Source organism: Molossus molossus, unplaced genomic scaffold (assembly GCF_014108415.1).
Source record: "Molossus molossus isolate mMolMol1 unplaced genomic scaffold, mMolMol1.p scaffold_m16_p_14, whole genome shotgun sequence".
Lineage (NCBI taxonomy): Eukaryota > Metazoa > Chordata > Mammalia > Chiroptera > Molossidae > Molossus > Molossus molossus.
Window position 1 is genome coordinate 43,961,710 of NW_023425349.1, and position 26,931 is coordinate 43,988,640.

Consider the following 26,931-nt stretch of genomic DNA (forward strand, 5'->3'; position numbering starts at 1 on the left):
GTCCTGAACAGAACAGAGTTCATGGAACTTTACACCATGAGCTGTGTGGGAAGGTGGTTTTGCTGATAATGTCCGTCCAAAAGCCGATGAAAAGCTAGCCCAGTGAGCCAAATCGTTTATACACACACAGATGTACCGTGAACTCAAGTCTGACACCTGTGGTTGACCTAAATGAAATACCCTTATCAGATGCTATTTTTAGACTCAAGTTTCCCCACCATAAAGTTTAAAAAAGAATAACCTGTCTAAAAAGCAGGTAAAGAAATTCACTGACAAAGGTTTAGGTGTTTCAGGACTTTAATGTCCTTCCCGTATTCAACACAAAACACTGACGAAGGAAAAACAACAGGGCAAAGACCCCGGCAAGGAGCTTCCAGCACTCACAGCGTCCCTCTGGTCAAACACGATTACAGACACAGTCAAGTGAACAAACAATAAGGGAGTTTATCAGAGACTCTTTAGTTTCACGGCATAACTGAAAAATAAACAGCCAACCAACCAACCTTCTCTTCCATTTACCGAAAGGAAAATAAAAGTGAATTGGAGAGTTTCAAAATCTTGGGAAGCAGCCTCCAAAGGGAGGGGGGAAGGGGAGACAAAACTGTTGGAACTATGTTAGCACGCAGAAGGCCAAGGACTCTACAAATTCCCAAAGTCTCTACACATATCACTGAAAACCGCATTATTAGAAATATAAATGTAGAGATATAAACTATTTGGTAATAAAAACAGGCCTTGCTATATAAACATATGGTATGTCACGTTTATCTCTATGAGAATAACAGTATAAAGATCTCCAAATGGCTCTTTAGCCCAGAACCCTAAATACTCACAGGATCAAGGTTGACCTGAATTAACAGCTGTGGAACCCAAGGAGCCCCCACTGCTGTCATTTTGAAAAGGACCAAGATTCAGCACCTAGCAGACCCCACAGACCCTACCCACCCTCAACGCTACGAGTCTGTGTGTCTCCAGAAACATCAACTGCACTTTGTGTAAGTCCACAGGCAAGTCTGAATACTGAGATCTAGCTAGAAAAAGTAGCAGCAAAGACAACATAAGGGAGAACCTTTAGAAAGCTAAAGGGAGATTTTTTAAAACACTTCCAGTTCGAGTCTAAATTAAGGTGTCTGTTAAGTCCCACCAGCTTTGCAGAACTGTGGATATTTTGCCGTACTTTGAAGGAAAAAAAAAAAAGAATCTATAATAAGCATGTTCCTTTGAGAAAAATACTATGGTTAAGTTTTTGAAACCGTTAAGTTACTTTAAATTTTGGACATTGTCCAAGGGTACAGTATATATGTGTATGTTGGTTAGGATGTGTTCACAGCTGATGCATCTCCAAAAATTTCTTCATGAAGGCTGCCAGCTCTTGAACATCCTCGATCGTGACAGCATTGTACAGAGAGGCCCGGATGCCTCCCACAGACCTAGAATGACAAAGACGCAGCCATTAACAAAAGCATCTAAGTTGGCATTAAGATGAACCCTCTTCCCAGTCATCCCCACAGGAGGCCGGGAACTTCAGACTAATCATTAGAAAATTCTTCCTGATGCAGCGAAGGTCCCCCAACCTCACATATGACCTAGATTAACTCAACAGGAAGCGGGGGGCCGGCAAACGCTGCAGGGCGGGCTTCCTGCCTCTCGTGTGGCGAGGACATGTGTTTTCCCAGCGCGTGTGGGACTGACGGCTCCACCTGATGCTCAGCTGGAGCACCAGTGATCTGCTCTCACACCGCACGGGGTTGTGCCAGCCTCATCAGAGATGGACTGGCAAGCCCTGTGCTGTAAGATCCACTTAAGAGATTTTCAAGAGTAATTTTAACAAAAGTCCACGGAATATGTGGCTCCACCACAGGCTCTCAACAAGGGAATCGGGCTAAGAGCTCTAGAAGCAGCAAGAGGAAGGATTCCCCTGTGACAACTGGTTTTCCCAACAAGTTACAATAGCCGCTGCTCCAAGCTGCACAGCCTCCAGGAAGTCTTTCCTTCTGCATTTGAAACACTAAACCGTCTCCGACGGGCTTCTGGACTGGACGGGTACTCACCTATGCCCTTTCAAGGAGATCATATTGAGCTCAAGGGCTTTATCGAGAAATCTTTTCTCTAAGGCATCGTCTCCTTTGGCGCTGCCAATGCGGAATGGAATATTCATCTTGCTTCTGCTCTGGGGCTCCACTGGGCATCTGAAAAACATGTTTATTACTCCAGCAACTTTTCTGAAATGTGAAACTGCCATTAACGAAGGAACAGAAACAAATGTTTGCACATTTTCTAGATGCAAACAGGAAACTGAAGGAAGAGCTGTGCCCCAGGACATTTGTCTAGGTAGGGAGGCCCCTCTTGCAGCAGGAGCAGTGCAGTTAGCCTTCTCGTCTACGACTTGAACCGAATTCCCATGAGCCTCCATCTCCTCATCTGAACACTGGGAATAACACCTCCGTTCACACTAGCTGTGACAGTTCAGTGGTACGACATGTATGATGCTCCTGACACACAGCAGCCACATGGCAATGTGAGTGATGTTTTCTCTACAAGGCTGCAGAGAAAAAATTGTTGGTCCTCATTGTGGTTCAAAATATATAATGAAGTTTTCAACGCACTTGTCACACTGTAATATCTCAAGCTGTGTGACCTTGAGCGAGTTACTAATCTCTCTGTTGTATCTCACTTTCCTCATCTACCGAATAGTGGAAAAGATAATGGAATCTACCTCATAAGGTTGATTAAATATATTTATAAAAAAGTATTTTAAAAAAATTTTTTTAAGAAAAAAAATGTTTTAAGAGAGAGGGAGAGGGAGAGAAAGAGAAATATTGATCTGAGAGTGAAACACCAATCGGCTGGCTGCCTCCTGCACATCCCCTCAGGGATCCAGCCCCAAAACCAGGCATGTGCCCTGACTGGAAATTGAACCCGTGACCTCTTGGTGCATGGAACCATTCCAAACCAACTGAGCCACACTAGCTAAGGATATTTACAGAAAGTTTTTGTGGTATATTTTTAAATGGCTACACATTCTCTGTAGCCCTCCCAGCAAGAGGTGGGGTCAGTTCTCCACACCTTTCAAATCTGGGCCTTGTGACGCTTTGACCAAGAGGCTGCAACAGGAGTGATGGCGTGCACCTTCCAGGCCTCAAGGGCACACAGCTTCTACACCTGTCCTCCTCTTAAAATGCTTCCACTAAGGAAGCCTGTTGGAAACAAGAGGCCCAGCCAACAGCCAGCACCTGCTCCCAGACATGTGACTGAGGCCATTCCAACTGCTGCTCCAGGTGAGTCATCAGATGACTTTGGCTGAACAAGCGTCCCCAGTGAGAGCAGCAGAGCTTCCCAGCTGGCCCGGCCCCACCTGCTGAGCCAAGGAATCGCGAGCAAAGAACATGGTTGTCGTTTTGTTTTAAGTCCCTGTCTTGGGGTGTTTTGTGATGCAAAAATAGATAACGGATACAATGTAGAACAGTGTCTGGGACAGGGTAAATGTGATATAAGCATCTGTTAAATTCTATCAATCTATCTTTCCCAGCACCTTGCACAGGGTTTATACAGACTTGTTAAAACTGGTGAGTGAATTATTAATCTTAGATTTGACTTCAGTTTCTGATTTGGAAAATAAGCAGCCAAAATTATTTTCCATTGACAACCCAAAGATACAAATGAAAGAGGATCTGACATGTCCCTTTGGAATAAAAGTAAAATATGTAACCCTCTTTCTCCATTGTCTCAAGCACATCCTGTCTTAGTCTTTCACTTCCCCAGAGTGGGATTCATTGGAATTAAACAGCACATAAAAGCAATGAGGAAGCCCCCATTACAGGGTAGGCTCTCGGGAGGGCACATCCACATTCCTGTTGAAGTTCATGGGAGTCAAGTGCACAGATACATGCAGAGGAGACTCGAGGGAAACCAAATATCTGTCATTGGCTCTGAATCTTAATTCCGGGTCCCCCTTTCTCACGAAGTGGTGTCATGACTGACAGTTACATTAAAAATTCTGTAGATACCCTCTCTTTTGATATTCTGCTGCCTCAGGCTCCCAACAGGAGGTTCCAATTAGAAAGGTGGTGGCCCAGCCAGGGTGGCTCAGTGGTTGAATGTCGACCCATGCACCGAGAGGTTGCCAGTTCGATTCCCGATCAGGGCACATGCCCAGGTTGTGGGACAATCCCCAGTGGGGGGCATGTAGCAGGCGGCCAATTGATGTTCTCTCTCATTGATGTTTCTATCTCTCTCTCTCTCTCTCCCTTCCTCTCTAAAATCAATAAATATATATATATTTTTTAATAAAAAATAAAAAAGGAAAGGTGGAGCAGCAAAAAGCACAGCCAATTTAAGGAAAAAAACAAAAACAAAAAGCAAAACTAAACTAAAAGGGGAAAAAATGAAGAATCTGTGGGGTTCGCCACCTCCTCCCATTTACCCATCCCTATCGCGAAAGTAGGTATCAGGCAATAATGATGTCCTAAAAGCTAGGAATTACGGATGAAAGTGGCACGGAACAACTGTTTTTACACTGCTCCCTGGTATGAGGCTGCGGAGAGGGAAGAGAGATTAAGGGGAATTAACTGCTCCCAGCCCAGCGACTTGGCAGTGCAGGGAATTCAAATCCCACGTGAGAAGTGCTGCAGCAGCAGAGGGCTGTGGACGCAGGGCCGAGCAAGGAGGTCTCAGAGGAGGGGACGTGGAGGAGGCGGGGCCTGGCAGAGAACCTGCATCTGCGTGGGCGAGGGGCCCGGCAGGTTCTCCGGGGGACCGGAGTGCTGGCTTCCTGGCTGGCGCAGGGCCTGCATGGAGCAGTGAGAAGCAGTTAGCTTTGGGATGAGAGAAAATGGAAACCTGGATTTTTTTTTCCTTCCCCCTCTTTCTTCCTAAGGCCAGGCCCCACATGATGGTGGTCAGAAAGGTGTCCTCAGATAGGGATATGAACTCTATCACTTGGACATCCTTACAATATTAAAATTAGTATCTAATATATATTAAGCACCATGTCAGGAATATTCTAAGTGCTTTCCATAATAGCCACAAGTAATAATATTAAGAGCTAACTCTAAGGAATGGTCCAAGCACTGTCTCTAGTGCTTTACACAATTAACCAAGAGCCCATGTTGTAACACCTATGTCAAAACTCCTTATTCATGCGTCACACAGATGAGTTTAGAACAGGAAGGTCGTTTGTCCAAGTTGACATGCTCAAGATACTATACGCTCACGTGGGCTCAGCCAGCACCCCGTGGGTGGTTCACCGATGAGATGAATGTAGGGACTTCTACAGTTATCTTTTTTCTTTTAAATCCTCACCTGAGGATATTCTTCCATTTATCTTCAGATAGAGTGGGAGGGAGGGAGAGAGAGAGAGACATCGATTGGTCGCCTCCTGCACAATCCGACCAGGCCGGGGACCGAACCACAACGGAGGTATGTGTCCTTGACCGGAATCGAACCTGTGACTCTTTGGTCCACGGGCCAATGCTCTAACCGCTGGGCAAAACAAGCCAGGGCTGCAGTTTCTTAACTAGACTCAGAGTTCCCTGCCACAGTCACAGCAGAGCTGGCGTAAACCCCCGAGAACCGCCCAGAACTATGTTCAGTTAAGAGGCTGCCTTACCAGTCAGGGGCACAGGATAGGGGACAAAAATGAGAAGCCAAGGTGGTGATTAATGACAAAATCTAATACTAGGTTATACTTGGTATTCCCCTTCAAAATGGCTCACCTCCCCTTTGGGGCCATATTTCCACAGTTCGAAAGAAAAGTGAAGAATTTCCTGAAAACCCAGTGAGCACAGAAACACTAGTGAGCATCCAGCTGCGCACACTAAGGACAGGGGTAAGAAAGCCTGCTCTGACTCGGGTGACAGGGCCCCACAGGAATGTCATGAGCCAGGACATTTTCTGGGCAGGTGGCCCAGAGGGTAGACAGACGTTCCCAGAAAGAGGTTTGCTCTGAAGAGAACGCAAGTGCTCGGTCAAGGCTGCCTGTGAGTGAGTGAAGGGTTTTGAATGGGAAGGTGATCAGAATCCCCGCAAGAGGGCGCCTGACCCGCTGGCTTCGGCAGGCTGCCTCTGGGATAAGCGCAGGTTGGCGGCCTGGAGTTGAAGGACCTTGGAAAAAAGAATCCAGGGGATCCCAGTGTTCCTCGTATACTTTTTGTGTATCTGTTTCTCTTTTCTTTTTATCCTCACCCAAGGACATTTTTTCCTTTTTTTATTTTGTTCAGACAGAGTGGGGGGGGGGGAGAGAGAGAGAAACATTGATGTGAAAGGGACACAAGAAGTGGTTGCCACCTGTACGACCCCAACCAGGGCTGGGGACAAACTGCAACCAAGGTACGTGCCCTTAGCGGGAACCAAACCCAGGTTTCTGTGGACCGCAGGCCGACGCTCTAACTGCTGGGCCAAACTGGCCAGGGCTTGTGTATCTTTTTCTAATTCCCTGGAGTTTTTTATGGAGGTATCACCTCCCATTTTGTGCCTACGCATATCCTGAGAAATATATAGAGCCAAAGGCTAATAGAAAACTTGGTCTCCCCTCCACAATGGCCACCAAGTTCTTTCACTCACATTCAGGCTCTGAGCATGCTTGGGGAGTCAGGAAAGACGACACTCTTCTGAGTGTCCCCCCAGAGCCCAGAACAAGGCTCGCCCGGAGTCAGTGCTCAAGAGGGTGGATGGATAGATGGTGAGTAGACGGATGCGTGGGTGGGTGGACAAATAAATGAATGAATAAATGAACAAGTAGATTAAACATGTCCTCAGACCTTCCCAGACTTTCTTTCCAGTCCCAGCACTAACCCTCCCTTCCAGGTAGCCCACTCTCTGCTCCCCAAGCACACTGTACTTTCTTCCCTTGGTGCCTCTGTGGGGGCCATTCCTGCCTTCCTAAAGATTTCTAAAAACACTTCTGCCCTCTTTGGTGCCTAATTATTCTCTCTCCCAAGGCTCAAGCTCATCTACAAGCCCTGCCTTCAAGTACAGCCAAGGCCAATAGCTTCCAACTCCAAGATCACACCTTACCATTTTGCCCTTGGCTATGAACTCCTACACCAAGCTAAGAGCTTCCAGCTTCTATGTGTTTTCCCCCAGGGGGCACACAGAGGAAGGCGGTGGGAAAATGGGGTCACCCTGGGGGGTGAAATGAGACTCTCCCAGAGCAATGTCTTTAGTGTAAAACTGTCACCACCCACTGGGAGACAGGTCACAAGGCCCAAGATTCCTGGGGTGGGTATGGAGAACCACCCAGCTCACCAGCAGTTCAACGTCCCGGGGAAAGGTGAATGCACCCATTTGCCAAAAGTCTCTGGTGTATAGACATATTTAATTCACCAGAGGCGCCCTGGCCAGTTTGGCTCAGTGGTTGAGCGTTGGCCTGCGGACCAGAGAGTCCTAGGTTCGGTTCCCACTAGGGGCACGTACCACAAAAAAAATAAAAATAATAAAGAAAAAATGAATAAATTCACCAGAGGTAAAGCGCGAGATCAAGTTCACCAACTTACACGTAGAACCCTTGAGAGTTATCGATGATATCATAAATCATCTGAGATTTGATGGAGCTGAGCTTCGCCATAGCTGCTGCGCCGCCGTTGTTCTTAATCCACTCCAGGACCAGGCCCATGACATAGATGCTGAAATGGAGATAAAAACAAAGAACCCAGTTAGTTCAGCTTTGCAAAAGTGGGAAGACATTCAAGCAAACCGTTAAGTTGTAACAAAACACTTTATAATGTCTTTGGATACAGACAAGATGAAAGGAGGCCATGTGTAGACCAGGGACAAGATCAACCCAGGTCCAGGCCCCAGAAAGCCCTTCAGAAAAGAGGTCTCATTAGAACCCTCACCGGAGGTCGCATCAGTCTCTGCCTGTTCAGCCCAAGTCCTCAAACTTCACAACACTTGGGATGCACTTCTCACCACCACCTGCCCGACATTTCTGGCCCCACCGCAACCTCAGACCCTCTTGCCCCGGCCACACCCAGTTAATCCTTCACTTCCTGAAGTCCAGATTCCTCTGCCCATACTTCTCTGTACCGCTTTTACTATTCACTCTCTCATTTTTTTTTCTTTATTGATTTTTTTAGAGAGAAAGAAGGGAGAGGGAAAGATAGAAACATTGATGAGAGGACATCAATAAGAGAGAACACCAACTGGCCGCCTCCCGCATGCCCACGCCACCCCCGTACTGGGGATTTTGCTCACAACCTGGGCATGTGCCCTGACTGCAATCGAACTGGCGACCTCTCGGTGGCAAGCCACACCGGCCGAGCCCATCTTTCTTTTTTTTCTTTTTGTTATTAGCTAAAGATGGTATTTAAGGTGGGGGCCGCGGCTGGAATGGTCACTTCCGGTCAAGATGGCGGGTAGGTAAACGCGGTATCGCATCCTCCCACAACCACATCAAAGTTACAACTAAACCACACAACAACCATCATTCAAAACCGCCTGAAATCAAGCTGAATGGAAGTCCTACAACTACGGAATTAAAGCAGGAGCCACATCCAGACTGGTAGGAGGGGCGGAGCGGACAGGCTGGTCCCACACCCACGTGTGGAGGATAAAAATCAGGAGGCTCCCGCGGCTGGGAAGGTCCTTCCTGAGGACTGAGGGGTCCCCGTCACACACCAGGTGCCCCGCTCAGGGTTCCAGTGCCAGGAAGAGAATCCCCATAACTTTTGGCTGGAAAAACCAGCGGGAACTGAGGCTCAGGGAAGCTGAAGCGGCTGGAGCCCCAGGCAGCTCCTTAAAGGGCCCACGCACGGACTTATCAGACTCTCTCCCTCTAAGCTTGGAGGGGAGGCAGCTCCAGGGGCACCAGAGACATACAGGGAAGAACTGAGCTGTTTGGCACTGGAGCTAGGGCTGGAGAGGGGGCTTTCTCTGGGACAAACGTGCTGTCAGAGGCCTTTGTTCCTTTGGTGAGCCCTTCCCGGGAGCAGCAGACAGTCTCCATACCTGGGACTCCAGCAACCTGGCTCACACTGGTAGCCCCGCCCTGTTGACTCCCTGAGGCCCCGCCCCACCCCGCCCCACCCCACCCAACTTTCAGGCCCACCCAAGCTGTTGCCAGTTGCTTAACCATAGGATTGGCCTCCCTTGGATCCTGCTTCAGGTTTTCCTAAATTCTTTCAAACAAGCAGCATCTGGTCTCAGCTAGCCCCATACTGCTCGTTAAGTAATACACAGAAACAAACACAGAGAGGCAGCCAAAATGAGGAGACAAACAGGTACCAAATGAAAGAACAGAACAAAACCCCAAGAAAAGAACTAAGCGAAATGGAGATAAGCCACCTAACAGATGCTGAGTTCAAAATACTGCTTATAAGGATGCTCAATGAATTTAGTGAGGACCTCATGAGCATAAAAAAGAACCAGTCAGAAATGATGGATGCACAGTCAGAAATGAAGGAGGCACTAACTGAAATAAAGAATAATTTATACAGATTCAATAGTAGAGTACGTAAATCCAAGAAGCAAACCATCGATTTGGAATATAAGGAAACAAAAAACGCCCAATCAGAACAGCAAAAAGAAAAAAAATTCCAAAACAATGAGAATAGTGAAAGGAGCCTCTGGGACAACTTCAAGCGTGCCAACATTCGCATCTTGAGAAGAGAGAGAACAAGAAATCGAAAACCTGTTTGAAACAATAATGGCAGAAAACCTTCCTAACTTAGTGAAGGAAACAGACATACAAGTCCGGGAAGCACAGAGAGTCCCAGACAAGATGAACCCCAAGAGGCCCACACCAAGACACATCATCATCAAAATGCAAAAGGCTCAAGACAAAGAGAGAATCTTAAAAGCAGCAAGAGAAAAGCAGTTAGTTACCTACAAGGGAGTTCCCATAAGGCTGTCAGCTGATTTCTCAAAAGAAACTTTGCAGGCCAGAAGGGAGTGGCAAGAAATATTCAGAGTGATGAAAACCAAGAACCTACAACCAAGATGACTCTATCCTGCAAAGCTGTCATTTACAATCGATGGCCATATAAAGAGTTTCCCAGACAAGAAAAAGTTAAAGGAGTTCATCACCACCAAACCGTTATTATATAAAATGATGAAGGGTCTTTTTGAAGAAAACGATAAAATATATGAACAAACAAAATGGCAACAAATACATATCTATCGACAATGGAATCTACAAAAAAAATGAACAGGCAGAATAGAAACATTCTCATAGATACAGAGAACATTTTGTTGGTTGCCAGATGGGAGGGGGGTTGGGGGAATGGGAGAAAAAGGTGAAGGGATTAAGAAGTACAAATTCATTGCTAGACTGACAAACCTCAAAGGGAAAGGGGTTGGGGGGTGGAAGAAATAAACCAAAGAACTTATATGCGTAACCAATGGGCATAGAAAATAGTGTAGTGTGGGAAAAGGTGGGAGGGGCGCGGGAGGGGGGATCAATGGGGGAAAAAATGAGGAATATCTGTAATACATTCACCAATAAAGATTTAAAAAAATAAAAATAAAAAAATAATTTTAAAAAAAGATACTGGAATGGTCAAAGAAAAATAAGTGTATATGGGAAAGTTCCATCTGTGTAATTAAGTACACGGCTCTGTATATGTGCATGTGCCCAGTTAACGGTCTGTTAGGATACACAGCAAGCAGTTACCCCAGCAGGCTCTGAGCACTTCAGAAGCCGTTGCTAGGAGCACGCGTACTCTTACAATGTTTTAAAAGCAATACCAAACACTCTCTGCACTAGGCCTCAGAAAAGCACACCAGAAAGTCCCCAGAAAACTCTTCCTGGTTGTTCTAAAGATTCAAACTCTGCAGGTGAGCTCCTGGAGTTGACAATGGACAAGGCAAAGCCCATTCTGGTAAGAAAGGCGGACTGAATTAGTGGGGATAGTTTGTTAGTTACTATACATCATACTACAACTAAAATGAATTTTTACTTAGGGGTTCAGTTAGTCATAGTAAGTAAAAACTTTTACAGGGTAAGAAAAAAACTACGGGCATCTTTTTGCTTATCCGCTAAGTGGGCTTAATGTGTTCTACTAAAAGAATGATCAAGGGCCCTTTATTCCACCCCAATTCATTGCGCAGGGCTACAGCAAGTACTTGAAGGCCAGTTATCCTGCACCATTCAAACAAACTTCCCTGGGCCTGTGGTCATTTGGCTCTGATTTTAAAAGAAGGAAAAAAAAAGGCTTATTTTCAAACTCAGATCTTTTCAAGGACTTCTATGTGATAGAAAGTTCTGGAGTGTTCTGCGTGCCTTATCAGCTTACATTCAAAGACTAGGGAGGGTATTTTGCACAACTCTTATGTCGCTGTCTATGGAGTTTGTGCTCCTCGGGTAAGCGACCGTTTTCTAATACAGGATGTCTAAGCGCTGCAATGAACTCTACATTTTCCCAGTTAGAGATTCAGGGTAATACAGAATTTTACTTTGTTCTCTTTTGGGGTAAAAGAAGGCAAAGCAACTTCCAGGAGTTGCCTTCGGGCCGAATACATTTAACCCAGTCCCTTTCATCTTCTACATTTACATGATTCTAATCAAATATTAACTATCCTGCCCAGAGATGGCCAATTATCCTTCTTCTGATCTGTCTGGGGAAAAACTTATCCCCTTTTCTGCCCTTGTCTCTGGCTTAGCACACTCCTCAGGCAGGGAAGTTCTGGGGAGGAAGTTCCTGCCCACCACCCTTCCGTCCTCCCCACCCCACCCACAGGTGACCAGCATGCCAACTGGCCGAGGACTGGGGCCAAGGCTGGAGAGTGACCTATGAAATGGGTCCTGCTTTAGGACTTCCTCTGCCTCCAGGTCTGACTTCAGACACTTGCATCTCCCATGGGACAGACTGGCCTCCGCTCTCACTGTTCCTGATGATTTTCCCTCCTAATGTTAACACACAGTGGATTGACATATTCCTTACATTTTTTAAATTTTGTTTCGGGGTAACTCTTGGAGAAGGTGCCAGGCGAGCGACAGCTCCCCCTGCTCCTCCAGGCTGTGTTCTAATCATAACTTGCCCGCCTTCAGGCCACATTTCCTCCGTCTTCTTCCACCTTCCCAAAGCCAGCGCAGCCTCTGATTTCCCCTAAAGACTCACCTGACTGAGAGCCAGGACCGGCTGGCCCCACCTTCTAACAGGTAAGAGCCACCTGGCACCTAAGCCCCTTCTCGAGGAGCGCTGCCCTTGAGGGTGCCCAGCTGGTCCTTCACCAGCCAGCACGTCCCGCTCTCGCTTGCAGATGGCCAGTGAGCACTGTTTCTCCACTGCCTAGAGCCCCGGGGTGCAGCATCCCCACCACCACCTCTGCACCCCTGATATTTTAGAAACACTTTCAACCAGGGTGCCACAGAGTGGGGGGTTGACAGGCACCCAGGAGAGCTAGCACCGGAACCCCCTTCCCTGAGCAAGCAGGGGACACAACCCGAGGCCCTGCTCCGAGTCATGTAAGCCGTGTGGGAAAGTAGCCAAGATGCCATCAGGATTCAAACTTTGCAAACAACTCCTTTCTTTCTTCGAGCAGATTATATGGAAGAAATTTTCTAAGGCAGCACCTAGTGGGGAGACCTGTAATGAAGTCCCGACCACGACAGACTGGCTGCTACACTGGCCCCTGCCCGTGTTTTACACCCTTTTTCAAGGGACTTCCACCCCTCACGGAAAAATCTAGGAGCGGGACAGCTGGACTCCGCCAGCCCTCTCCCAAAGAGGCGACCCTTCCAGCACAAACAAGTCCGCACTGACAACTGTGCTTGCGAAGAGCAGAGGCCCAGGGAGTGCGACCCAGGCCCGGAGCCAGGCTGCCCGCGCCCAATCCCAGCTACGCGCTCCCTACAAGTAGGGCCTCCGCTTCCTCGCTTGGCAGTGAGAATAATATCACTACCTGCCTCCTCAGCTGCTTGGGAGACTGGAGTCCTACACATCATGTATTACTATTTTACATCATAGCTGCCTTGGAAACAAACTCGTCAACTCGGGCTCTCCCCTCCCCTGCTAAAGCTCTGGGAACTAACAACAGTGTAGTGGCTGACATCTAGGACACACTAAGTGCATTCACTACCTACAAATCAACTCCTTTAGTCCTCACAGCAACCCTGTGAGGAGGGCACTATTATTACTTCTGCAGGGATCTACTGCACAGATAGGTTAAGTGACTTGCCCAAGGTCACACAGCTGGTTAGTAGCAAGATCTCTCAGGTAACTGTTAAATCCCAGGTGCCGCAAAGGTTTCCCCAAACCACCTGAAGCTGGGAGTTAAGATTGTGGGAGGCCTGAGAGGCTGCAGTGCAGTGCCCAGGACCCTGGCAGATGGGTGAAAAACCAGGAAAGTGTGTGTTCCAAGCCAGTGTGTTTGCTGCCAAGCATCGAGCCTCCTCTGTGCAGGCCCAGCAGGAAAAGAAAATAAAGTGGGGGAAGCCCAGCATTTGAAGGTCCTTCTCCCGATTTACACTGGCTGTTGGAGATGCAGCACATAAGCACTTCACGTGCGGAGAGCTCTGGGGTTATTGTGAACTACAAAGCTACCAAAATCAAACAGACACACTCCCCCGCCAAAAAAGGGCCAGAAGGAAGACTGACCAAACAGGGCACAGAGGGTAACGAGCGTGAGCAGACAGAAACTCCTGATAGCATCTCTAGGCTATCAGGTCTCATGCAAACTCTAGAGCAGTGGTTCTCAACCCTCCTAATGCCAGGACCCTTTAATATAGTTCCTCATATTGTATGTGGGCGGACCCTCCTGGAGAGGGATAGAGCGGTGTCTCGGGTTCCAAAGACCTCGGAAATATGTGTTTTCTGATGGTCTTAGGCAACCCCTGTGAAGGCGTCGTTCGACCTCCAAAGGGGTGGCGACCCCCAGGTTGAGAACTGCTGCTCTAGAGTCATCTCTACTTTAATGGGAAAGAGACCCCCTCAATCGGTCCACAAGCAGCCCAAGAGTTACCTGAAGCACGGAGGTGTGTTGTACAAGGAATTGTTTCCAGCCTGCACTTTGTACTCCAGGACCGAGGGGCACTCTCTGAGAGCGAACCCTAGCAGGTCATCGCGGACGATCACCACCGTGACCCCTGCAGAGCCAACATTCTTCTGCGCACCAGCAAAAATCACCCCAAACTGAAAACGAGAAACACATGACATTGTAGGTGTACCTGGTCATTTTTCTTAAATTTAAACTTCCCAACCTCTTTCCAAAGCACGATTTTTTTGAGGAAATGACTGTTGTATTCATATTCAGAATATATTCTCTTCTCTAAAGGAATCTCCATCTGAGACACTTGCGAGTTCAGAGGATGGCAGATTATGAGTCTGCCTGGTCATTCTGCCCAGTAAGGGGCTTAACCCAAGCCCACCTCTGTAAAGATCTTATACTTACTCATATTCACTCTGCATACTTTCCATCTATGCCTACACTAGTTTTTAAATAGGGAGGCTATGCCCTGGCTGGTGTGGCTCAGTTGGAAAAGTGTCATCTCATACACCAAAAGGTCACCATTTAGGTTCCCAGTCAGGGCACGTGCCTGGGTCGCAGGCTTATCGTGCATGAGGCAGCCAACCGATGTTTCTCTCTCTCCTTCCTCTCCCTTCCCCCTCCTCTAAAGTCAACAGAAAAGTAATTTAAACTAAAATTAAAATAGGGAGGCTAACTGTCTTTGGCAACACAAAAAAAAAACCACACACACCAAAAAAATGAATTTAATCCATTTATATGTGGATAAAGGAACAATCAGAAGACTGCTGATAAATAATGAGATAAGCTACCTGAGAAGACATTTTAGAAAAGAGACCTTTAAAGGTACTTCAGGAAATTTTGTCATGTAAAATATAGAATCCTTTCCCATGTCTCCCCATGAAAATTGAAGTAAAATCAAGTGGTGTCAGGAAGAGGGGACAGCCTGGCCCAGCAGGAGTATCTTATAGTTGACATTGTTTAGAATTGCCAGTGCATGGTACTGATAATACAGACCTGGCTATAACCAAAATGTGGTATATCCATACAATGGAATAGTATGCAGCCTTAAAAAGGAATGAAGTTCTGACATATGCTACCACATGAATGAACCTCAAGGAGATGCTGCTAGGTGAAATATGCCAGACACAAAAGCACAACTATTACATAATTCTACTTATATGAGGAAACTAGAGTGGTCATATTCATAGAGACAGAAAGTACAAATGGTGGTTACTAGGGCTTGAGGGAGGAAGGACAAGGGAGTTCGTGTTTAATGGGCACTGAGTTTCAGTTTGGGAAGATGAAAACTTCTGAAAATGGATGGTGGTGACGATTGCACAAGAGTGTGAATGTGCTTAATGCTGCTGAACTGCACTTACAACGGTTAAAATGACAAATTTATGTTAAGTATGTTTCAGTACAATTTTTTTAAAAGGCAGATTACTATTTAGTCAGTTTGTTTTCCTTTCTTTACAGATATTAGTATACCCCTTGTTGCAGGTACCTGGGTACACTACTCCCACCGCCCACCATGGTGCGCCATCGAGAGTCTGTGTGTCCTGATGCTCTTGGAGTTGAAGTGGGTACAAGGCAAGGTGGGGCTCCTTCAGAGGCACCCTGAGCTGGGACAATCCACATCTTCCCCTGAAGACAGCAAGCCACTCCCAATGTGTTGACCAAAAAGTTTTCTTAAGAGCCACTCTCAAAGGCAGATAAATCCCCCAAGGATTCGAGTGTGACCCCATGAGGACTTCATGAACACAGGGCTGGGATTGTCAGGACTTACCCATCTGACAACCCATGAGAAACAAGCATCAGTTGGCCTTCTCACCGAGAGCTACACCCTGGCTTCAGGGTCTCTGCTGGCCCAAGGCACCCCAACCTTACCTTGTTCTAGTACACATTAAAGTGCCCTTACAGAAACCAAGACGCTGGGGTCCCCTCTTTTCCACTGTACCTTGGAAACATCCACTGGCCTGGATAGGAAGTTTGAGGACATGTCGCAGACCAGCACTGCTCCCTTGACGTCAGGGATATAGTCAAACTCCACGCCGTGCACAGTCTCATTGGCGCAGTAATACACATAGGAGGCCTCTGGGCTGAGGGTCCACGTGCTTGGGTCTACAATTTCTATCACAGAAGACAAGATGGAGACGTCACACTTTTACTCCTTTCCTTATGCAGATGGAGTCCAAAGGAGTAACAGCCTCCCTAGCAATGAAAGAGTCATTCCAAAGCATTCCCAGTGACAGCACCCTATCCATCTTGCCTTATAATCACCACCTCCATCCTAAATGGATGATCAATCTCACCCTGCTGACTTAAATCTTCAGATATGGCAAGGTGACTATTTGGGGTTTCTGCTTGTCATCCTATGTCCATTGGTGGTCCAACAGCTTCCTCTTGGGGCTTCAGCCACCTCCATTATCAGCCCATGTGATCCCAGTGGAACAAATTCCACCTGAAGCCCCAAAGGTAGAATGTGACAGGTGCTGTCACACACGACTGATTTGGAATGGGACATGAGACATGAGACTGTTACTGGAGTACCTGAGCACATGCACTTTAAGTTTGGACAAAATAAGGTCAGCAGAGGCTGTAGCCATCTTCTAGTACTGAGGGGACAGCTTTCCTGACTGGGGAGCCACCAGGGAGGAGACAGTGCGAGATACCAGGACCTGGAAATAGAGTTGGGGCCCTTGATCAAGCCACACCTAAAGCCAAACCAGACCCTGGGCTTTCCAGCTAAGTGAGCTCATGAACACTTTCTGCAGCAGCACTAGTCTTAACTAGTACAGCCATCCAATCTAAATGGTATCAAACTACCTGACAAAAAGGAACAAAAATATAAAAACAATTGCAGATTGTCCTGAGCAGGGATAACTGGGCATCTGAGGGACCACTCACCAGTCAACATTACACTATCAGCTCCCAGCACTTACTTGTATAACTCCCAAGTTTAGGGTGGACAATGTTCACAGTCCCAAACTTCTTGGCTTCTTCTGCGGCTTTAGCTGACCAAGTTCCTGTCACCACATAGTCGGCACACCTTCCTGCTTTCAGTCCAATCAGGTTTAAGGGGACAGCACTGAACTGGCCAGACCCACCTCCTTGCATAAACATCACCTTGTAGTTTTCTGGAACAGCTCTGGGCAGAAGCACAGGGGACCGTAACTAGAGGCTCACAGGGTCAAAGACAGAGAATGAGTGGTGTTCTACCAGCACTTTACATTGGGTGGACATACCACAAGAAATATGGCAAAGTCCCACCACCACCTCGCCTTCCCCAATCCAGTCATTTATCTGTTCAGTCCTTGGACAACTATTTATTGGCCCTGTGTTGGAAGCCTAGGGTCACTCTTTGGACAGAAGCAAGTAACACCCTGTTGTTCCTTTAGGGTGTCATCCCACTGCCATTCTCAGTCCACATGTTCAAGGGTGACCAACCCCAGCTCCAGGGGATGAGCACATGACCCAAGCTGCCCAATGGGGTCTGGTTCTGAGACCTTTGATCAAACTTTTGGGAAAGAAAAATTGTTTGCATTGAGGGGGGATGAAGAAACTAACACTGCAACCAATGGTGGCCATCTGATGAAGCTACCACATAAAAAAGTAGGACCAGGAGATGGAAAAAAAGACCTTCCTGACACCATCTGAGCTCCTAAATCACACCTGGACTTTCCCATCATGTGAGGTAATACATTCCTTTTTGTTGTTTTTTTCAAATATAAGTGGAAGTTTACTGAGAAAGTCATAAAGGTAGAAAGAATGAGCCAGCTGGGCTGCATGGGCTCAGGAAACAAGTTACAAAGGCAAAAAAGGGCCCTTGGAGCCTAGGAGAGAGAAAGCAAAGGTGAAGTGCCTGGGGGAACTGGGGGACAGGCACAGGCAAGAGGGCAAGGAAGAAGGAGAGAGGGAAAGGGGGGTAGGGAGGGAGATCATGCTCCCGCAAATTCATTCCTTTTTTTGGGTAAGCCAAGAATTCAGTTTCTGTCCTCTGCAACCAAAACCCCTAAAAATATTTATGTGCTGGTCCATGCTATGAACCTAGTGGATCCTGGAGAAGGTTCTCTGATCATGTTTTAGGCCTAATCACATAATCAGGCATCCAATACACATCAAGATTAAGGGTGACATTTTTTTCCTCCAGCATGGAAAAGGAAGATGATGGTTGGAATGAGTACAGGCAGTAGGATAAGGCCAGCTCTGGAAGGACTGGGCTGTGACCCAAGCCTCTGAGCAAGGTGGGAGCTTAGGAATAGGCAGACAGAGGGGGACAAAGCTCCAGCAGAGGCATAGGTACCAAAGGGCAGGGCAACATGAGAAGGTCTAGGGAAACAGGTGGTGTGCAAATACCTGGCTCTGAGTCGTGCCTGCCTATATCCATGCTCAGTAGAACAGCCGAGCACACAGGCCTTAGGAGGCTCTACCCATGAGGTTTCAGCAGCTGCAGGACTGGGCAGCCCTAGGCAGGGTCCCAGGGTTATGTTATTCAGATGCAGGGCAGTTAACAAGGCCAAGAGCTGGATGGAAGGACACTGGACAGAGGCCTAGGTACAGGGGTACAAGGCAGGAACTTGGTTAGGAGACAAGGGGAGGGGGCCCATAAATTGAACTTCAGATTGGAAGTTCTGAAGAGGATCACAATCTGAAGAGGCTCACAGCCATGTGGTTCAAATGCCATATAGGGCCAAGGTTCCAAATACGCCGTCCGTGGAGGACAGGATCACTGTGAGCACGGCAGGCCCAGCAGGCAGACCCGGGGTTTGAAGCCAGGCAGATGACCACACTACAGTATGCTCCTACTGCTCCTCACAAAAAGGGCACCAAGCCTGCCCAACCTGAAGCATTTATCAAGCAGTTTAAAAAGGAATGAAACGGCCCTGGCCGGTTTGGCTCAGCAGTTAGAGTGTCAGCCTGCGGACCAGAGAGACCCAGGCTCGGTTCCCGCTAAGGGCATGTACCTCGGTTGCGGTTGTATGGGTGGCAACCAGTCGATGTGTCTCACATATCGACATTTCTCTCTTTCTCTTCCTCCCTCTCTTTTATCTGAAGATAAAAAATGCGAAAATGTCCTCGGGTGAGGATAAAAAAGAAAAAGGAATGAAACAGTCGGTACAATTCCAATTTTGTTACCGAAAGTAAGCAAGGTTGAACCCTAAAACATTAACAATGATTACCCCAGACTAATTAGGTTCTAGATCATTCCAGTTTAATTTGCAAGTTTGTTGTTTCTAAACTTTTTACCTTGACCGTGAGCAGTTTTGTGAATAGGAGAAAAAGTGTGTTTCCAAGTTTAACATATTCGTTTATAGGCATACATTGATATGATAAAACCTCTCCCTTAATTAGCCATAACGTTTCCGCTGGGTAAGAAACACAGTACAGATGACCTAGGAGGGTTCCCTGTAGCAGCAGTTCCTGGAGTTGGGACTCTTAAAATAATCCAAAGAGCCTGTTTAAAATGAAGTTTCTACAGCCCAGCTGGTGTGGCTCAGTGGCTGAGCGTCGACCCATGCACCAAGAGGTCACCAGTTCGATTCCCGGTCAGGGCACATGCCCAGGTTGTGGACCTGATCCCCAGTGAGGGGCATGCAGAAGGAAGCCAATTGATGTTCTCTCTCATCAGTGTTTCTATTTCTCTCTCCCTCTCCCTTCCCCTTTAAAAAAAAAAAAATTAAAAAACAAAATAAAAATGAAGTTTCTACAGAGATTCTGACAGCAGGTCTGGGTGGGGCCCAGCATTTGAATTTTTTAATACTTCCCTCAACCAGGTTCTCACAGGAAGTATGAGGCCCATACTTCCAGAACCAGTGAACTATATTGCAGTTATTAATGTCGACAACATGACCATTTCTTTATCATTTAAATCCCTCTTAGGCCAGCCAAACTTCTAAAGTGCTAAAAAATCTTCCCTGGATATAACTATTTCAAATCTTTGGAAATACTACATAAAATAAAAACACACAAGTGCAGAATAGGGAACAAGTAAAAAGGATTATGTAGTAATTTAGTGAATTTGGGAGAATCTTAATAAGGCTACTTTTATTTATGGAATATTCTAAACAGCAGAGGATAGAAAATAATATAAGACACCCAGTTATATATATTATCAAACAAAAGTAATGCAGTTTGGTCTTCAAATTTTAAACTCACAGCAATTCCCGTACAAGATTCTCCGTGTTGTTAAGAATCTTAGCAAAATCTGACGACCTGTGGCTCATTTCTGTGGAAGGAAAGATAAACAAGTTTAAGTTTCAGTTCAAACCCAAATGAACACAAGTAACTTCAGAAAGAATGACAAAATTTCCAAGTAAAAGAAAAAGTGGAGCCGGCCGGTGTGGCTCAGTGGCTGAGCTTTGACTCATGCGGTTCTCTCTCAGCAATGTTTCTCTCTCCCTCTCCCTTCCTCTCTCTCTAAAATCAATAAAGAAAAAAAAAATTGTTTTAAAGACAGAATAAGTAGAAATTTCAGTTATCTTGCATTCAACTTCATTTAGGGGAAAATATCAAATTGATTTTCAAATTGCAAGCACTGTAGCCTTGTATCACAACAGAATGATCTTTCAAGTGGCAGTTTTGGTCTCTGATTTCCCACCTTCTTTCTCACAAACATGAATCTATGTGCAATGTCTGCCCTTTGGGACAGTAGTACAAAATTCTACGCTATGCTCTCACCTCACAGATGCCAAATTACATGTCCCAACGCCCACAGGAACAATATTTAATAGCAATGAGCATACAGTTAACCCTATAGACTCTTAATACTATGCAGTCTTTGGAACTAAAAAAAATTTTAGAACTCAAAGGTCCTCTTCCCCAGTAATATAAAAAAGAGAAACTTAATGAAATTATTAACAGGCAATATCCTCATAAAAACCTTGTGTACTTTTAAACTTTTAATAAGTTCATTTTTAAGTGTAGTAAAAACTAAATATTTGGGCCACTGGTATGCAAACGTACAGTAAGATCTCAGACCCTATGACTAGCAAAACCAATAAAGCCCTGGCAGGTGTGGCTCAGTTGGATGAATACTGTCCCATGCAGAGAGAGGTGTCAGGTTTGATTCCCAGTCAGGGCACAAGCCCAGGTGGACTGGATCCCCAGTGGGTACATGAAAAAGGCACCCGATCGATCTCTCTCTCTCTCTCTCTCCCTTCTGCTTTCTCTCTAAAAATCAATAGAAACATATTTTTTTAAAGACCCTGCAGAAATTGCAGGTTTGATGCATTTAAATTAGTTCCCTTTGAAACCTGGACATTCACAGAATGCAAAAGTAAATCTTACCAAGAACACTAATCCCAATGCCTTTGTAGTCTAATAGTTCTTTTTGTATCTCTAACAATACCTAGAAGAAAAAAGAAAAAATAGGTGATTTGAATATTCTGTGCACAGCTCTCCCTCTAGACATATAAACTTGGGGGTGGGGAGGGGCATGGGAAGGGCTCTACCCATTGGGTCTGTGAGATCTGGAAGCTTCTGTCCCTTCCTACAGCCAATCCCCTTCCTCCCACAGAGCCCAGAGAATGAAATTTTCACAAAAGTTGAACGCAAAATTATGGAACATGATTGATGTTAGGATACAGTTTTTTCCAAAGGCATGCATTAACTTAAACATAAAAAAAATAACTTGGATTTAAAAGAAAATGACCAAGTATATAATTTTTCTGAAGACAACTTTTTATCAAGATAAAACCTTTGGGAAAAACTAGAATATGCCCCCCTTGCCCCTCCTCATTTGCCACCATCTTAAAGCAAAAGTACAAAATGCATGAAGTTCTGGGTCAGAAAAAAAAAAGCAACTAGGTACCAAATTAAACAACTTGATTTTCCATGCCTTAGGTCTAAAGTGCTGGACTGGGATGGGATAGGTGGGCAGGGCATGAATTAGGAAGCACCTGCTGTGAATTAAGACTGTTCCAGGAGTGACTGGTGTACTGTTCTTTGGTCCCAACAGCTGGGCCATGAGGGTGATAGGCTTATTCCTAATTTGGCCAGGAGAAATCTCAGCTGAGGCTCCAGATGGTGACTTAGCTACATGCCCTCACCAGCTCCTCAACCTATCCTGTAGCATCATTGCAGTCCCATAACCGTGTTCTACCTCGCAGGGACAACAGGGCAAGTCAGACCCAGTTTAGGGCCAATCCCAGTGCCAGGAACTAGAGAGGGATGGAGTGTGAGGGCCACAGCTAAATCTCTTCTAAACCTCTCCTTTGGAAAGGCAGCTTCTAGCTACAGAGCAGGCCCATTGTTTTTGTTTCCCAAAAGGCAAGTAAAATGAAAATAACAAGCTGAAAAGGGAAATACCTAAAAAAAAAAAAAAAAAAACTCATCAGAGATGTATGCTGATATGTTTATGAGTGAAATGACTGATATCTGAATTGGCTTTAACATAATCCTGGGACAGGAGGGAGAAGGGGGTGGGATGGGGAAGGAGACTGAAATAAGATTGGAAAAATGTCCATTGTTAAATCTGGCCAATGGATGGCTTTATAGCATTCCCTCTACTTTTGTGTATGTACTGCCACAAAGTAAAAAGAGAGAAAGAAGAGCTCAAAAAACATGCACACAACAAATAAGACCTCTGTAGAAGCATCCAGCCATCAGAGATGCGTTTCCTTAAAAGATACAGGTTAAGGAGGACATACATCATAAAACCATCTCACCTGGATTGTGACTTGTCTGAAGAAAAAACATTTGAACAATAAAGAATTAGACAAAAAAGAGGGTTTGAAAATCTGTCACTGTTTTGCACTGTTGGATGCTTATTAGCACTGGCTAAATCAAACTAACTTTAGTGAATCCTTTTCTTTGGTAAACACCCATCTGAGATAGAATCGTCTTTGAACTTCTGTTTAAGGCTGTATTTCTCTTAGAGACATTATTCTTCGAAGACTTCTATAAGTTTATATCCAAAATTATTACAAAGAGTTTTATGACTTACGTCCATAAAGCACAGCCCTCTTAATCCAGTGGAGTTTATTTTTTTCAAACTCCATAATGCTTTTGTGGGTCACAACCAATGTTTTAATGAAATTGAACAGACTAGAGCAGAACAGAATACCAAGAGGGTATGTCGTAGTTAATTAGGCTATTTCATAAGGCTTTTATTTTAGTTATAATTACATACATGTATTTGGTCATTTTGTAAAATATATTTCCATTGTGATTACAGACAGTTTGAAAAATCCTTTTAATTCAATTAAATCAAGTCACATACAAAGCAACATCTGCCCCCCAGGTTAGATAGCGCATCTGAGGGCAGAACTCCTCTCAGAAAACAAATAGTAAACAAATAATAGTAGTAATGATTGACAACTGCCATTATAATAAAAACATAACCAATTACACAGGGAACAATACTGAATCCAAAAGATGAAGACAGGAAAACGGTAAGGAGGTACCGGAAACATTTCCACAGCTCTGGCAGAGAATCTCGCCTAAAACACACTGCAACCGCGGAGAGAAAAAATAAGCCATGTTCTCTCAGCTACTGTGACCGCTACCCCCAGAAAAGTAACATGTCCTTTCCCTTCTAAAATTGTAAGATTCTCTGTTCCTACAATACAGAGGAGGCTCTGTCCCAGTGAGATTTCTACCCTGTTCAACAAAAGATAATTGTAAAGTACTTGGCGGTGTCCCATGTTGCTCCAACATATTATCAGAGACTTCTTGGTTGGAAAAATAAAAATCTAACAGCAGCGGTGCAACTTGTCAACGCGTTCAAGTCACTTTAGAGACTCGGCTTTCTCCACAGCTGCGAAGGTTAAGGAAGGGTAAAACCGGGGGGGGGGGGGGGGGGGGGGGGGGGGGGGGGGGGGGTCTGGCACCTGGCACCTGGCTAGGGGTTGGAAGGCAGGAGAGTGTGCCAGTTGCATTTGAAAGGTCTGGCAGTAGCCCGGGGGAGAATTTAATCATTCATTTGCTCCACAACAAAGTGAAGCGAACTGGGCTAGCAGCCCAAGGCCTACCAGAGCATGAATATTCTAATGTATTTGGGAAGGGGGTGGGGGGGACTTCAGAAAAGACAAGCTGGTTTTTTAAAAAATGAATATAATCTACGCACAAACCGAAGCGATCAAAAAGGATTTAGGGAAGGGTAGTTCTGGTGACTAGGAGGGAATGGAAGACTTTCAAATTTACATTTTTGAAAAGCAATGTTCCCAAGTGCTGGCTAACCCAAACACTGTTTAGAGGAAGCCATGCGTGGGCCTCTGGTTTGCAGTCCCCTCCAGTTAACGCGATCCCATACGCCATTCATTCGTGTCCATTCATGCATCCACTCAACACAGCCAGGCTCGCGGCACGGCCCCGCGAGGCCATCGCAGGAGAGGTTTCTCTTTGCCGCACGCACACCCGGGGCTGAGAAAGGAGGCTGCAGAAGTCTTCAGGTGTGCTACAAAGACAAGCCAGCAACGCCCCGGCGGGCCAAGTTGTGCACGCCTCGGAGCGACTCCCGAACTTCCTCCCCCGCGTGTATTTTTCCAGAAGCCCATCTGCGAGAGATCCTGAACTGGCTGCACGCCGGTGCAGAACGTTCGGGGTCCTCAATGTGGGAGTGGGAATCCCAGCGCCCGGCGCGGAGATGCTCAGGACCCGCGCAGAGATGCAGACACTCGCGCGCGTGCTCACGCCCGGACTGCACATTTCGCGCGCGCGATCGCTGGGACTTACCGAGCGCGGCAGCTTGGCGGGCCCCGGCCCGAAATTGACCACTTGCCTCGGGGTGTCCATGGTGCTGCAGCGCGGGAGACAAGTCAGCGGGAGAGACTATACACGCGGGCTGCAAGAGTGTGTCGCTAACGCCGTGCCTCTGTCTTCTTCTAGTGCCCAGCTGGCGCCCCCGATTGGCCCGCGCTGTAGCAGGCCATGCTTTGATTGGTCCTCCCAATGAGGCACGCATCCCCATTGGTCGTGCTCACTAGCCGAGGCCGGAAGCCGTTGCTCCCCCTTGGGTTTACTGTTTCAACCCTCTCTTTGATCAATGCAAGGCGTGCGAGAGATTGCACCAGCCGGCCTGCTGGGCTGTGTGCCCGCCAGAGGATCGTGGGCGGAAGGAAGAAGCTGCCCCTGCCAACCTGCGTTCAGGCTCCTGCGCCTGGATCATGCGGTTCCAGCCCTCTGACCCTGACCCTAGACCCTCTCTCTTGGCCGCAGGGAGAGACGCGGAGGAAATCGCAGCCCACTCCTCCCATCCAACCACCTCTCCTCCACCAGCCCCTGGGCTCTGATGCATTTGTTTCAGAACCATCAGCCATTGATTCACCAAACTTTTCTAAGCACCCCCACGGCGCCAGATACTCCAGTGGAGAGGCAGGGCTCCCAGGGATGGAACTACTGGATGAACACTGGGCCCGGGGTGGGTGGGTGGAGGGTGAGGTTCTTTGCACGTGGATGCATTGGAGTCCAGAATTCCTGCAAGATTAAAGGATAGAGGCAGCTAAGGATTCTGGGAAGATCCCTCGCATGGGAAACCTGGATGCAGCCTCCAACCCCCGCAAGTCCTTAAAAGTTGCTGATTCTTCATTTCCTCTTGTAAAACCGGCGAGCCGGAACCTGGCAATAGCTCTCAGGTTCGCCAGCGCTGACAAGCTGTGAGTTTAGAAACGTGAGGAGATATTAACAGGAACGCGATACTTCTGGAGAGCTGCAGCCCAAGCCGGGGGAGAGGCCCAGAGCCAGGTCGGGCGCTGGGCCAGCGATGCTCGAAAGTTTCCGTATGTGTCCTTCTGGAACTCCAGTGGAGACCCACATAGGGTTCTGAAACAGGGAAGCCCCCCTCTCCTGCAAGAGAGAAGTTTCTCTGAAGTCTGGAATCTCATCATTTTTTAAGAATGTTAACGGGGTGTTCTACTCCACAATCTAACCTAGTTTCTTTTAATATAAAAATATTTTCCCAAATATTTGAGCAAAGTTGATGTGCCAGGAATACACACAGTGCCTATCCTGGGGCTTTTCGTCACACTAGCTGCACTGTCAGCTACCCCTTCCAATAAAGCTTGTAAACTAACACAATTTTGGCTTTTGTTTGCTTTTCCTGCTATGTGGGCAGGATGGGGCCGGGAACAGAGGTATGGGTTTGGGAGTTGGAAGGCAGTTTCTAGAAAAAGCTGAAATGAACAAGGTCACTGCCTTCCTCAGCGCCTTCATTTAACAAATTGCAACATTGCATGAAAGGTGTTAAACAAAATTCAACTGAGTACATTTGAAGATCTATCTAACTGGCTTTTTAAAGCAATTTATGAATCTGGGCAGCATCCCATCTAGCAACTAGAAGGGCACTGGGAAGTGTACAAAATGGAAGGGTGTTGTAAGAAGATGGATAGGGCAAAGGAACTATTAACAAAAGAAAAGAATGGGTTATTTTTAGACCATGCTGAGTTCTGTTTTTGTGGGGGATAGAGAGGGCCAATGTGACAGATAACTCGTGCTTGAACAGAAAATTCCAGACATTGATTAACAGCACATTTCTAGGACAGGTTGAAACTGCAATTAGATCAGGTATTAAATCTAGGTTTGGTATCCTGGGCTTTTAGCACAAGTGACACCATTTTGGACCTGTTGTTTTCTCTTTAACAAGGGTATGAATCTCAGTCCATAAACTCATGTGTGTAAGAATCACCTATCAGTAATTTTATATAATGACTTGGCTGTAGACTCCTAGATTCTAATCCAACAATTTTCAACCTTTTTCATCTCATGGCACACATAAACTAATTACTAAAATTATGTGGCACGCCAAAAAAATACATTTTTTGCCAGTCCGACCCCCCAAAAAGGCATAATTTTGATTGATTTACAAAAAAAAAAAACACTAATAGTAATTACCTACCCTTTTTGTTCCAAAGTGACTTTTTAAAAAATTAAGTGCCTTTACTTGTATATCAGGGCTTCTGGTACCAAAAATTAACCAATCAGACACAACCTTATGTGATGTGACCAATAAGATGCAACTCTATTATCTGACCTATATATTTATGGTTCAAGACAGGGCATTCACACCTGTAGGCTATTGTTGTGTTGGCT

The 26,931-nt window shown here is 46.2% G+C and overlaps 1 protein-coding gene across 1 annotated transcript; it reads right to left on the reverse strand.

The window, feature by feature from the left end:
- Nucleotides 1-201: 201 nt before the first annotated feature.
- On the reverse strand, nt 202-24,691 carry LOC118630208 (phosphoserine aminotransferase). Its single transcript, XM_036261988.1, has 9 exons — nt 24,580-24,691; nt 21,193-21,253; nt 20,062-20,131; nt 16,848-17,053; nt 15,863-16,035; nt 13,900-14,069; nt 7,494-7,622; nt 2,052-2,189; nt 202-1,430 (listed from the first exon to the last, which is right to left on the reverse strand). The coding sequence occupies exons 1-9, from the start codon at nt 24,637-24,639 to the stop codon at nt 1,325-1,327; spliced, it is 1,113 nt and encodes a 370-aa protein (XP_036117881.1). The 5' UTR covers nt 24,640-24,691; the 3' UTR covers nt 202-1,324.
- Nucleotides 24,692-26,931: the final 2,240 nt, after the last annotated feature.

Excerpts from the sequence above, each read along its gene's own strand:
- LOC118630208 (XM_036261988.1), bottom strand. The coding sequence starts at position 24,639 with ATGGACACCCCGAGGCAAGTGGTCAATTTCGGGCCGGGGCCCGCCAAG. Across the intron at positions 20,132-21,192 it reads CATTGGGATTAGTGTTCTTG|AAATGAGCCACAGGTCGTCA; the intron begins GTAAGATTTACT and ends TTCCTTCCACAG. Across the intron at positions 2,190-7,493 it reads AACTCTCAAGGGTTCTACGT|ATGCCCAGTGGAGCCCCAGA; the intron begins GTAAGTTGGTGA and ends CATGTTTTTCAG.